Source organism: Talpa europaea (assembly GCF_964194135.1).
Source record: "Talpa europaea genome assembly, chromosome: 9".
Lineage (NCBI taxonomy): Eukaryota > Metazoa > Chordata > Mammalia > Eulipotyphla > Talpidae > Talpa > Talpa europaea.
In genome coordinates, this window is record NC_140076.1 from 30,175,566 (window position 1) to 30,188,343 (window position 12,778).

The 12,778-nt window shown below is 46.4% G+C and overlaps 1 protein-coding gene across 2 annotated transcripts in view; it reads right to left on the reverse strand.

The window, feature by feature from the left end:
• AGBL4 (AGBL carboxypeptidase 4) overlaps nucleotides 1-12,778 on the reverse strand; it is a gene marked incomplete at both ends in the record, with an annotated part of 969,197 nt that overhangs the window by 12,944 nt on the left and 943,475 nt on the right. The window contains 2 exons of one of the 2 annotated variants that reach the window (XM_084242048.1): nucleotides 795-915; nucleotides 5,941-6,037. In XM_084242048.1, the coding sequence (XP_084098174.1) occupies nucleotides 795-915; nucleotides 5,941-6,037 (218 nt within the window). Of the gene's footprint in view, nucleotides 1-794; nucleotides 916-5,940; nucleotides 6,038-12,778 lie in introns of those variants that run through there. The other variant, XM_084242049.1, reaches the window with a different exon arrangement.

A 12,778-nucleotide genomic window follows, 5' to 3' on the forward strand; every position in this document is an offset into this window, starting at 1 on the left:
CCCTAATGTGGCATCAGCCTCCCCCCAGTGCAGATAGTCAGTGCCCATCTCTTCAATGGCCAGGTTTGCACTCCTACACCAGGATCGGGAGATTTTAAACATGAGACCTTTTGGGATGCATGACTAACTTTATGTCTTTGGCGCTAAAGTTGCAATAAAATTACCCAGGTCATTGGGAAATAGTCCTCAAAACCATGTCCTATAGCTGCATGCGGGGGGAGGGGTAGTGCACTGCACGCGCCCAGTGCAGTGGTCATCTGTCTACGAGCACTGTGATTTCAAAGATTCTGTCCCATTGTTCCCAACAGTTTTTGGGTTGTATGTGTTGGTGGGTGTGTTTTATATCAGCAAATATGGGCATTGCATTTCTAAACTGTAAACAAAACAAGCATAGCCTATTTGAAAAGGTAACCATCTAGTAACTATACAGCTTAAAAAGATTAAGAGGCTTTACAAGCACTGACCTGAGATGGGGGCAAACTCTCCAAAGGGATGTCTAGGTTTTCCACATCATGTGAGGGTCTCTATGTTGTGGGAAATTGCATCTGTACCCGCTTGGTTGGGGGCTCCTATTATGTTTCTGAGCCTTAAGCTGAAGGTGCACAATTGACTTGCCATTGGTAGAAGGGAAAGCTGGTGATGAAATGTCTCAGTTTTCCCCCTTCCTGTTTACTTACTAGTTTACTCATTATCCCACAGTTCTTATCTTGGACACTAGAAAATTGAGATTCATTTCAAATCCCAGCAGAAAATGCACACGCCTGAAGCCGCAAGACTTCCCAAACCCCATGTCTTTAAAAAGAGTTTGAAGGGCCTTTGTGGTTCACTGAGCTCTTCTTGTCCCCTTTGCCAGTGGGGTAGTTGCCGGCTGAACCCCGCAGGAGTGGGTGCTTGTAGGGAGGGGGTTTTTCTTTCCTGTATAGGGGGAGATAACAGTAAGAGAGCAGAAAGACAGCACATATACACAGCACACTGCAATCATCTGTGTGCATGTCTATCTCCCCCATTGGGCTGTGACCTCCTAGGAGTCATGGCCGTCTCTTCCTCTTGTGTCCCTGGAATCCAGACCAGGGTTTGGTTGCAAGCAAGCACCTTGGCTCAATGAATGACTGTTAGATGGATGGATGGATGCATGGATGGATGCATGGATGGATGCATGGATGGACGGACGGACGGATGGACGGATACACTGTACCATTCTGGTTCTGGAGAAATCCTGACTGTCCTACAGCTCCAAATCTTCTACCTTGACTCTAGTTCATTCATCCACGTCATGATGGGATGGAGATAAAAACACAGAAGATCTATAGCTTGGGAACACATGGGATCTCATTCTCTTCATAACCCTCATGGGCTCCAGAGTCCCCATTATATCCTTCAGTATAGCCAAATACTGAAGATGGCGTTGCATGATGGTTCTGTATTCCCCACAAACTTGGGGGCTCTTGGAAGACAGAAAATCACTTAGTTTCTTTATATGTCTCAGCACTCAGAGTGAAATGCAATATCCTTAAAACTACCCTTCAGTAACTCACCACTCTCTGCTTTGCCCACACACTAGACTCTGAGCTCCTTGTGGGTAAGGACCACGTTGAGGATTTTCTGTATTTTCTCCACCCAGGATCTTGTTTATATTGTTGACTGATAAACTGATGTGCCATTGGATTAAGATTTATTTGCAGTTGAAAGAGTGGGCTTTAGAGCCAGAAAGAATGGAAGTGAATTCCCAGGTCATCTTTATAGGAGAAATGTGACCTTAGGCAAGTTATTTAACTTCTCTGAGCTTCATTTGTAAAATGGAGATAAAATATTCCAATTTGTCAGTGGTGTTGTGAGGTTAAGAAGATAATATGAATGAATGTATCTGGTGTCTCCCCTTGCCTCCTGAAACTTACAAAGCAATGTTCTAGGTACACGGGATGGGTCAACAGACCCTGAAGGTGACAAAGATGAGGCAGGCATAGGTGCTGTCCTTGCAGTGCTTACAGTTGAGCAGGGGAGACAGGTGTACAAAATAACTACACAAAATAATGAAGAACTATAATACACAGAAGAAAATGGCAAGCACCATAAATAAGGAACTCTTGGGCATTTGAATTAGGATTAGGAGTCCTTTCTGGCTGGGTCTCATTTTTATTTTCTATAACATGATGGGGTTAAAGTGGATGATTCTTAGGGGCTTCTTTAGTTCTACCATTTTTAGCATTTTATAATTTGGTGACATTACTCCACGCTGGCCATGCACTATGCGTTAAGGACATGGAGTGCTAAGAGAGCTCATCAAGGAGTGAGCTGTCAGAAAAGAAGCCAAGCACAACAAGACACCATGACAACCCACAATGGACACACCAGGCTGGTCGCACACAAAATGCAACTAGCACTCCAGCAGGGGAGAAGGAGCTCTGTTGCAGGCGTAAAACAGGGACAATGGACCACAGCTATGGCGTGTCAAGTGGGCTTTGAAAGATAAGTAGGAGTTCACCATGTAGAGACAAAAAGGAGAACATTCCAGGCAGAGGGTAAAGGGTGAACAAAGAGATGGAGGTATGAAAATAGTTGACTTATCAGGGTGAAGCATGGGCATGAAGTGGTAGAAAGCAGGTGGGATGAAGAAGGTGCTCACAAGGAAAAGGGCATGGTAGGAGGCTGTAAATGAAGTTTAAAATGTAGGCCAGGACCTTGAATAGCAAGAAGAGAAATTGGAACACTACACCAAAGGTAACGGGGAGCCATGGAAGGTGTTTGAGAGAGGGTATGATCTGATATGTAGCTGAGCACTTTTATACACTCTTTGGTATTGTTTGTTATCTTTGCATGTGTACATGCTGTTCTCTGCCATAAATTTGGGCTCTTGATGTGCAGGGGCTACTAATCTCCTCTAGCATGTAGTGCTGGGCCTGGCACTTAGTGGACTTCATTGTATTGAGTAGCTGATGATCTCCCATCAAAACCCCACCATGGAGCGGGGCCTCTCAGCCTGGGCTGAGCCTGAGTCCAAGCTACTCAGAGGCCAGCTTACCCATCATGTTGGAGCTCTGTCTCTCTACAGAGGCTCACCTGGCTTCTTCGTTATTCCTGTTCAATATTTATCCCCTTTGACAGGGCATTTTGTACTTTAGCTCTGTGACTGTGTCACTGTGGTCCCAATAAATGTGGGGTCTCAGCTTTGGTCATGGTACCAGGGCCAAGAGCCAGCCCTCAGGCTCACATTGCTGGCCCTCCCCCAAGGGGACACTCTGAAGCGTGGCTCACCATCCAGGGAGGCCGACAGGCTCCCACCGGCATGTGGGTGGAAACTGGCATAATTATCCAAGAGATAAGAGAAAACAAAGATTAATTTCAAGTCAAAACATGTAATTTTCCTTTAAAAGCAGAACTGCTCTTTCACTTATGCCGCTTGATCCTTAGGTAGAAAATAATAAAGGTATAATGATAAAAGCAAAATAATAAAAGGCAAAGAATTCCAGTCCCAAGTCAGAACTTTGTATCCTCCTAGGAATCTGAGGAGTCGCTGGCCAATGGAGAGATAAGATAATCATGGTTTAACGAGGCAGAAGTATAGGGATGGAGAGGGAGGAATTCTGTTTTTCTTACTTTAAGGGTGGGTGCATTTACTTCAAGTCCTCAAGGCTGTGAACTTGTGAGGAATCAGCTCTGTAACTCTTTTCTAAAGAGGGCTCCAAACTCAAACTCAGGGCAAGGGGTCTATAAACAGTTAAAATCAGGGTGCTGAGAACTCCCTGCATTCAATTCAGTTTCCAAGCCTGTACCTCCCCGCACCTCCAAGGATTCTTCACTAAGGAGGCTGAGACCCAGGCTGGGGGTCGGGTCTGGGCTCTAGTTCTGGCTGTGACCAACCCTGGCTGCTCCCTGAGCCTCAGTTTCCTCATCTGTTTCATGAAGAGGGGCCCAGGGGATGGCGAATCTCCCCAGTGTCAGTGACATTCCCCTGGTTCGTGATGTACATCATGCCAGGAAAAGTGGTAAAGGATCAAGGTAATTTTGTTCACACTGACAGAGGACCTGAAAGAGATAATCCCCAAATTAACTTGTAAATGAGATTCTAAGAATTCTTTTGAGTTTTATGAAGCTTTAAATTTTGAAGACCATTAACCAATCAAGAGTGACTTCTAAGAATGAAGTGAACACTTTCCTCTAGAGGGGCCTCCTCAGAGGCAGTGGTCAGCCCTTAATCCTTGACTCATCCCAGCTCCTCCCTCCCCGCAGGGGCCTGGCACAAAGTGCTGTTTTTCCTAAGTGAATGAATGAATGTGCGCATGTAGCCTTAACAGTGTAGGCACTGCAGGGCACAGAGAAGAAACGGATGTGGTTCTTCTGAAGGAGTTACTAATCTACCAGATGACGGTGGGGGTGAAGGGTCTGAGGGGTGCACAAAGACCCCAGAACAATCTGAGAGGAACAGGGTATGAGTCAGAGTGCACCTTTATGCAGACTCCACTTGGAACTGGGGTGCAGAGCCTGGAACTCATCATGAAGAGGTGTAGACCTGAGAGATCATCCAGCCCACACGAGTCCAGGGATCTGCTCAATGAGCTGGCTGGAAACCTGGGATTACAACCCAGAAACCAGAGGAGATGGGAACATTTACTGAGCACCTACTGGCTTCTAGGCACTGTATTCAGCTTGCATCTAATCTTGAAAACCATTTTTGGAGGCTACTATTATCCCCACCTTATAGGAAGGTACAGAAAGGATTTATGAAGCAAGGAACTGTCCAAGGTGCCTCAGCAAGTATGAGCCTGAGATGGTATTTGAACCCACAGCGAGAATGGCTTCTCACTTGAGGTGGAGTTTAGCTGGACCTCAGACAAGTTTCAGAATCATAAAAGTCTAGGATCTAATCCTGCCTCTGCCAAAAATTCTGACCACAGGGAATTCTCTTCATCTTTCTGAGCTTCCTTTTCCATACTTTTAATATAAGGGATATAATATTTATAAGGAATAAATAAGAACATGTACAAAAAAATATTTTGTTCAATAAATAACAGTGATTAATATGGTTTCTGTTAGACATGAGAGAGGGTAGTAAGGAAGGTGCACCAGTGCAAATGTCCTGAGGTAGAAAAGCACACGGGCAAGGTCATGAGAAGGCCAGTGGGAAGACTGGCAGCATCATTGAGTTGGACACTGCCATATCCTTCAAGAAGAATGGACCACTAAGGGAACAGTCAATGAGACCAAGAGGTAGAAGCAAGTCAGCATATTCCAGAGGCCATTAGATGTCATTACCCCAATGCTTACTGGGCTTACCTCCAGGAGACATGGGAATGACCAGTGCTTTGGGCTCTGGCCCAGACCTTAGGAAAGATACTTAGCTCCTGAACTTCTCTCCTTACTAGCCTAAGAACTGACTGTAGCAGAAGACCCAAGGAGAAACTTCTCAGGGGTATGTATCTCTAGCCCAGAACATTTGTACCTTAAGGAGTCTATGGCTGATGAGGGGACATGTGTATGTCTAGCACTGTATGGGGAACCTTAACATTCAGCTTATGATAATCTAGGTGAGCATATTGTTTTTGCAGATGAGGAAAGCGAAGGGTCAGAGGCCTTATGAGTCTGGATGACACAGTAAGGAATCTTGGAGGATAAGTTATCAGATGAAGTAGTATATGAAGACACCAAAATTAACTTAGAACAATGACTGGACTCAGCTCCCCAGCCTCCCCCATCCCTGTGGATTCCCATGTTAGGCCCAGAAATGTGACCACCCCCTCACCCCACCTGACCCCATAATGATACTTAACACTCAGGACAGCCACTGTGAGCTCTTCTGCCCCATCTGTTCTATGTGGCAGTGCCAGGATGATCCTGTGCCACAGATGGGAAACTGGGGGCCAGAAAAGGTCTAAGGGAAATTGTCTCTGAACACGGCGCCTGTCAAGCAGGACTAGATTTTACCCTGCTAGTTCTGCCACTTACCGCAGCCTTGGCATGGGAAACGACACTTTCTCGACCACAGGGTTTAGACGATAATAATCCAAAAATGTTCTTGCCACGTTCCGCCCCAGCTTCATATCTGCGGGTGTGTGCATTAAGGAACAACTTTGAAAAGAGATAGTGAAAAGAGGACTAGTCATAAAAATTATAATAAAAAACAGTAATACCACTCACTGTTCTAAACTTTTTGTATGGATTGTCTTTCTTGATCTTCACAAAATTTTAAACGGCTGATACAATTATGCCCCCACCCCACCCTGGCTTTCACAGGTAAGGAAATTGAGGGGCAGGGGCTAAATCATTTGCCCAAGGTCACAGAATCTTGAAATTTACCAATAATGAATTCTTAGGGTAAGGATTCATGTCCTGTTAAAGTTCAGACTCCCTGGGACAGGAGAAAGGATTAATTCCATATCGACACCTTAGGGTAAATTAGTACATCTATTCAACAACACGGACTATCTGCCCTGTGCATTGTAACTCACATCCCTGGGCCTTCACACACAAGCTATTTCCTCTGCTGGAAGTACCTTCTCCCTTTTCCTTTGACTAATTCATACTCATAAATTTTCCACTTTACTACCTTTAGTAAAGCCTTCCACGTCACTCTATCCCAGGTTGTAACTGGTGCCCTCGCCCAATACTTCCATGATTTCTGAAATGATTACATTCAAGAACTTTCACCCCTCAGCTCTGAACATCCAAACTGTCACCAACTCTTGTCCATGAGAACTTCTGTCTCTTGAGTTAGTCCATTTCGTTCCTGTCCCCTGCTGTGTTCCTAGAAGATGCCAACGCCATCTTTTCTCTTGACCACTGTCTACCCATCCCAATAGGCCTCAGGCCACATGATTGCCTGCCTCTACTGAAACCGTTCAGTAGCTCCCAGTTGCCTTTAAAGTTCAAATTTTGTGAATTCCTGCTATGAGTGAGACAATCCGGTATTTTTCTTTTTCTTTCTGTCTTATTTCCCTGAGCATGATCCCTTCCAGCTCCATCCATGTTGCTGCAGATTGCATGAGTTTCTCTTTTTTGATTGCTGAGTAATATTCCATGGTGTTTAAGTACCACATCTTCTTGATTCAGTCATTTATTTAGAAAACCTAAATAAGGGACCAGGAAAAAACCTAATTATAATAAAGTAAAAATCAAAATCAACAAGCAACAATAAACCAGAGACACACTATTGTGGAGGAGGGAGTAGGATCAAAACCAGGGAGCTGGGAATTGTGTGGGGACTATAACCAAGATGAAAATGCATACATTGTGCAAAAATGAAAAACAATGTAAAAACATATAAAATTAAAAAAAAGAAAGCTCAAATTTTGGAACTTAATTTACAAAGCCCTACAGAGATGGGTCCCTGATTATTTTTCTAGCATTTTACTTACTACTTCCCATCTCCTACCACTTTGCCCTTCTAACACTGGCAAAACTGACAATTTTTGTCTCTCTTTCTTTGTCCATGCCACTCTATTTTCCAGACCAGGCTCCCTCCCTCCACGTGCTTCCAGGGCCAACCTCTTTTAAGCCTCCAGATACCTCTGTTTGTTGTCAATTCACTGGATAAGCCTTGGCCACTGCCCATCCAGGGCCATGGAGCTGGACTCACATTTTAGGGGCAATCAAGTGACTTCTCACCACCTTCTTCCAGTTGAGGTTGGGCATAACCCAGGACATGAAAACTAGCATTGATGGAGCACCTATTATATGCCTGGCTCTGCACTAAGTCCTTTGCTTACATCTGTATTTTTAATCTTCAGAACAACGTAGTGAGAAAGGCATTCTTATCCCCACTTTGCCCTGGATGCCTAAGGATCATGTCCAAGACCACATAACTGGCAGTGGCAGAGTCAGAACTCTAATTCAGAAAGGTCTGACCGCAGAACCTTGAGCTTTCCACCAGCCTGGGCTGCTTCCAACTTGAAGGCACCTTTTCTGTCAAGGGCTGAGTCATCCTAGGCCTGACTAGTGGGAGAAGGAAAAACACCAGATGCCTTGTTTACGATGGTGAGAGGCACCGCAGGCTCGCTGAGCTCTGGACCTGCCACCTGTCTTCTTCCTCTGGATGTGACCGACCTTCTCTCTCTCCTTTCAGAAGTCCGTAAGCTGGCATGGGGCACAGCCTCTCTGACCAGCAGACCCTGGGGGCCTCTCACTGCCAGGGCCTGTAGGGGTGGCTGGCGGCTTTAACCTAGCCAAGCATAGGGAGACCAGACCACCGAGTGTGTGCTAACAGTAAGAGCTTCAGGGGCGCAGAGGAAAGAAGAGGTCCCTGGGATAAAAAGCTGCAGTAGAAGTTTTGGAGTCAGATGCATCTAATCCAAATCCTGGCTCCGCCACAGGCTGTGCATGGCAGACAGTATTTTCCAAAGAGCTTCTCGCTCATGCTATTCTGTGATATGACCTTGGTATTTCTTCCACTGAGAGGTGTGCTCTGTGTCCTCTCTCCTAGAATCTAGATGGGCTTGAGACTCACTTCACATCAAAAGAAAGGCAGAAATGATATAAGTGACATTGTGGGACTTCTGAGGTGATGTCAGAAAAGTCCATGTGGCACGCACCTTGCAGGCTGGAATATTGGAGCTGGGGTCCTGGACTCGCATGCCCCCGTCTGATTGCCGAAGGCCACCATGCTGTGAGGAAGTCCAAACTAGCCCATGAGGAGGGGCTGCAAGGAGAGGCCTGAGACTACAGAGATTCCAGCCAGCCCACAGCTCTGCCTTCCAGCCCCACTCATTACCTGTCTGCAAGTGCATCAAAGACTCCTCTCTAGAACAACCCAGTTGAGTCGTCCCCAAATTTCTGACCCATGGAAAATATGAGAGAATTGCTATGGTTTCCAACACTGGGTTTCAGGAGATTTGTTGTGCAGCGATAGGGAACTAGAACAATGTGTGCTCTCACAGAAGCTGGCCCATCTTGCTAAGCTCTAGTTTCCCCATCTTAAATGAACATCCCGGGTTGTTGTGATGAAGTGTGTGATTACCATGGAGTGCAGATGTAAAAAGTGAGTGAAGGGGGGAAGAGCCAGTGTGAACCCTTCCTCCCCAGCCTGCAGTGACAGGCAGACTTGGAGCAACCCTGGACCGCATCCCTGTTAGTCCTCCTTAGGGCAAGGAGATGGGCTGTTCCAAGAAAGAATCCTCCTGTGACGATCCTTTTACACAGCTCTGTTTAAGTCTTTCAAAGTGGGGGTTGTCTGGGACAACCCTCTTCCCCTTTCTTCAACCATATCTGTGATAAGCAGCGAGGAATACGCACAGGCACTGCGGCCGAGGCAGTGGGGGTACGGCGTTAGATCAGCTGTGAACTGAGGGTGTGTAAACTGAGAGTGGAATCATGGTCATGGCAGCACCTCTGAAGGGTCCCTCAGTAGAGAGACAGCCATACAAGTCATGTAGAGCCTTACTCTGGGCCACCTTAAAGAGTCTGGATTTTCTAAGCAAGCGGTAAGCTACTGAAGAATTTTAAGCAGGAACATGAGATGGTGTGATTTATATTTTTCAAAGGTCACTGCTGTGCTAAAAATAGGAAAGCAAGAGTGGAAGTGGGCAGATGAGCCAGGAGGCTACTCAGAGGCTCAGGGGAAAGACGAGAGGGCCTGGCGACAGAGGCAGTCGATATGGGAAGGTTTGTTTTGGGGAAGAACGAGCAGGACCTGCTGATGCCTGGAGACTAGATGCGGGGCCTGAAGAAGAGGCAGGAATGAAGGATGACTCCTGCTTATTTCACTTTAGCAGCTGGACAGATGGGGGTGCTATGGGTCTGGAATACGGAAGACTGAGGGTTTAGGGGGGGGAGATAATAAGGGTACAGCTTGGGTTTGAGATGCCTATGAGATAATTATCATCCAGGCCCTGAATCAGAATTAGAAAAAATCAGATAATTGAAATGACTTCCCAACAGTCAGCTCAGTGGGTCGCTCACACCACAGATCTGGCTGGCTGACAGGTTGCATTGTGCTCAGCTGCCTCGTTCCTGGTTCCCAGAGTGCACCTATTCTTAGGTGTTCCAAGGTTTCCAGGGAATGGAGGTGAGTGTAAACCCTCTGTTCTGTCTTGGGGTCTCGATCTGATGCACTGAACTCACATCATATAAGTGAGAGTCAAGGGGCCAACCTGGTTTCAACTGGCAACTTGCCACGTGACTGTGGCCATGTCCTTTCTCTGTGCCTACTGCAAAACTGTAGTCACTCAAGTCCTTTCCAGTGTCAACATGGTATGCCCTCAAAGGCCTTTGTAGAACACGCTTATTTAAAAATCCTGTCCCCATTGTTTCCATCAATAAATCTTTATTGAAAACCTACAATGTACCAGGATATTGTAAGTACTTGGGATGCACAGTGGACAAGGCCAACAAAGATGCCTGCCTTCATGGAGCTTACATTCTAGTTCTGAGATACAAACTGTCCATCTAATATCTTTGCAAATTACAAAGAATGCCAGAAAATGCTATGAAAAAAAGATAAAAATAGATTAAGGGGAGTGCTGAGGAGCAGGAAACAGACAGGACCATTAAGTAGAGTGGCCAGAGAAGGTAGCATTGAAATGGTGGTGCTTTGCGGACTTGGAGGAGGCAAAGGAGCAGGCCAGCACCAAGGAAAAGTGAGTGATCCCCATCTGAAACACAAGCCTTGACCAGTCATTTTGTGGTGGGAGTCTTCCTAAATCCAGCCTAACCCCACTTCCGGAGATGATAGTCTAACCCGGGGATGAGTGCTTCCTGGTGGGAAACCCTCCTTCTCGACTCAGCAGTTTTCTGATTGAAAGTCCGCCCACCCTCCCAGAGTGACCCCAGCGGACATGCATCTCACATAAACAGGCCTGATGGCCTTGACCTATGGCTTCTTTCCTCATCCTTCTCTTTCCCTCACAGAACCTCACTCTGAAGTGTCCATACTTCATTCCCTGCAATTCTTCCAGAACCACCAGTGAGTTCACCTGGTCTGTCCTGCACCAAAGGCATCTGAGGTTCAGCCTACTCATCAGCTACCATATTTCACCTCCTTCTCCCCACAGCAGATCTGATTACTATTCTATTTTGTCGACGAGAAATCAGAAGTCTTTTCCAACAGGGCAGCCAAGTATCGGCACAAGGAGGAGTGACATCCATTCGTTCATAAATTCAGCCGTATATTTATTTATTAGGTGCCTTCTAAAGGTCAGACACTGTTCTAGGAACTGGACAGTGAAGACAGAAGAATACAGAGTCCTCATGAAGGTCTTTCATCACCACCATCCTCCCTCCAAAATAGAAAATTTAACTCCTACAGCTCCCTGTTTGGAAGCCCCCACCTAGAGTTCTTTCTCTGCTCACGTGCCTACCCCGCCAGCAACAGATGATCATCATTAAAGGGGAAAGATTAATTCTGCAGAGGGGTAGGCCACAGAAGAGTGATTTCTCTTTGGTAAGGCTGACAGCACTGCTGTAATATTAAGAGGCACCTGTCTAGGAGCCTCTAGGTAAAGCCAGAGAACAATGCGACAATGAAGCATCTTTTGTCTCTGCCTCCCTCACCAGTCCTCCCACGGTGTCGGACAGGTGCATGACTAAACAGATGAATCCTTCCCTGAAGTGCGTGTGGAGGCTGCAGATGTAATTGCACAGTCCTTTCCAATAGGCAAGCAAATCCTCCCCTCCTCCCACCCCCAGGTAAGGAGCTTGTGAATGAGAGGAGCGAGACATGGAGACACAGCAGGAGCAAGGAGGAAACAAAGAGAAACAGGCAGAAGCAGAGACCCAAAGAGAAAGAAAGAGACGTAATTAGAAAGAGAGTAAGAGAAACCCATCAGGATGGAGCAGAATGATGAGGAGGGAAAGCTCATCAGAGGGGTTGAGAGACTCAGAAAGGGGAAATGCAAGGGGGAAGAGAGAGAGAAAGGGAGAGAGCAGAGAATCAAACTGAGGGAGGGAGGGAGGGGCCGAGGAAAGGAAGAAGAGAGAGAAAACACTGAGACGTTGAGGGGTCAGGGGAGAGAGAGAGAAAGGCAGAGTGGAGACAGAGTGGAGAGAAAAGCAGAGAAACGGGCAAAAGAAGAGACGATAAGCAATGCAGCAAGGTCGAAACAGAGACAAACAGGGAGAGAGGCACAGGGGCAGACAGCAGGAGGAGAGCAATTGACAAGAAGGGCGACTTTCTGGTTGGTGTATGAAATGCATCTCAAAGGGGTGGATCTTTTCTGAGAGGCTCACACAGGGAGGAGGCCGGAAAGAGTCCAAATCATTCAAAAGTGACTTCAAGTTTGAGATAACTGTAAGGCTCTATATAAATTTCCTATTGCACTGTGACAAATTGCCACAAACTCACTCTCTCACAGTCTCCGGAGGCCAGAAGTCTAAAGCCGGTTTCAGTGAACCAAAATCAGGGTGTTGACAGGCTGCATTCCCTCTGGACGCTCCGGAGAATAAACCCTTTTTTGCCTCTTGCAGCTTCTGGTGACAGACAGCGTCCCAATGAAATTTTCCCCCTTCGTTTTCTAAGGATATATGTTATTGTATTTAGGGACCCCTGAATAATTCAGGATAATCTTCCATTTCAAGATCCTTGATAAGACATCTCCAAAGACCCTGTTTCCATTTAAGGTAAAGTCTATAGGCTCCAGGAATTAGGATCGGGGTAGCTTTGGGGGTTTTATGTAGCTAATGCACGCCCCCAGAGAGTTCATTGCTTAGACGAGCTGAGGATAAAGGCATTCAGGGTGAGTCAGAAGTGGAGTCTAGCTGAACTGGACACCTTGCTGGGTTTTGCACTCACACCATCCATCTGACCCTCAGTATCCCTGGGGGATTCCCACTGCTACCCACAGATGCAGCAGGT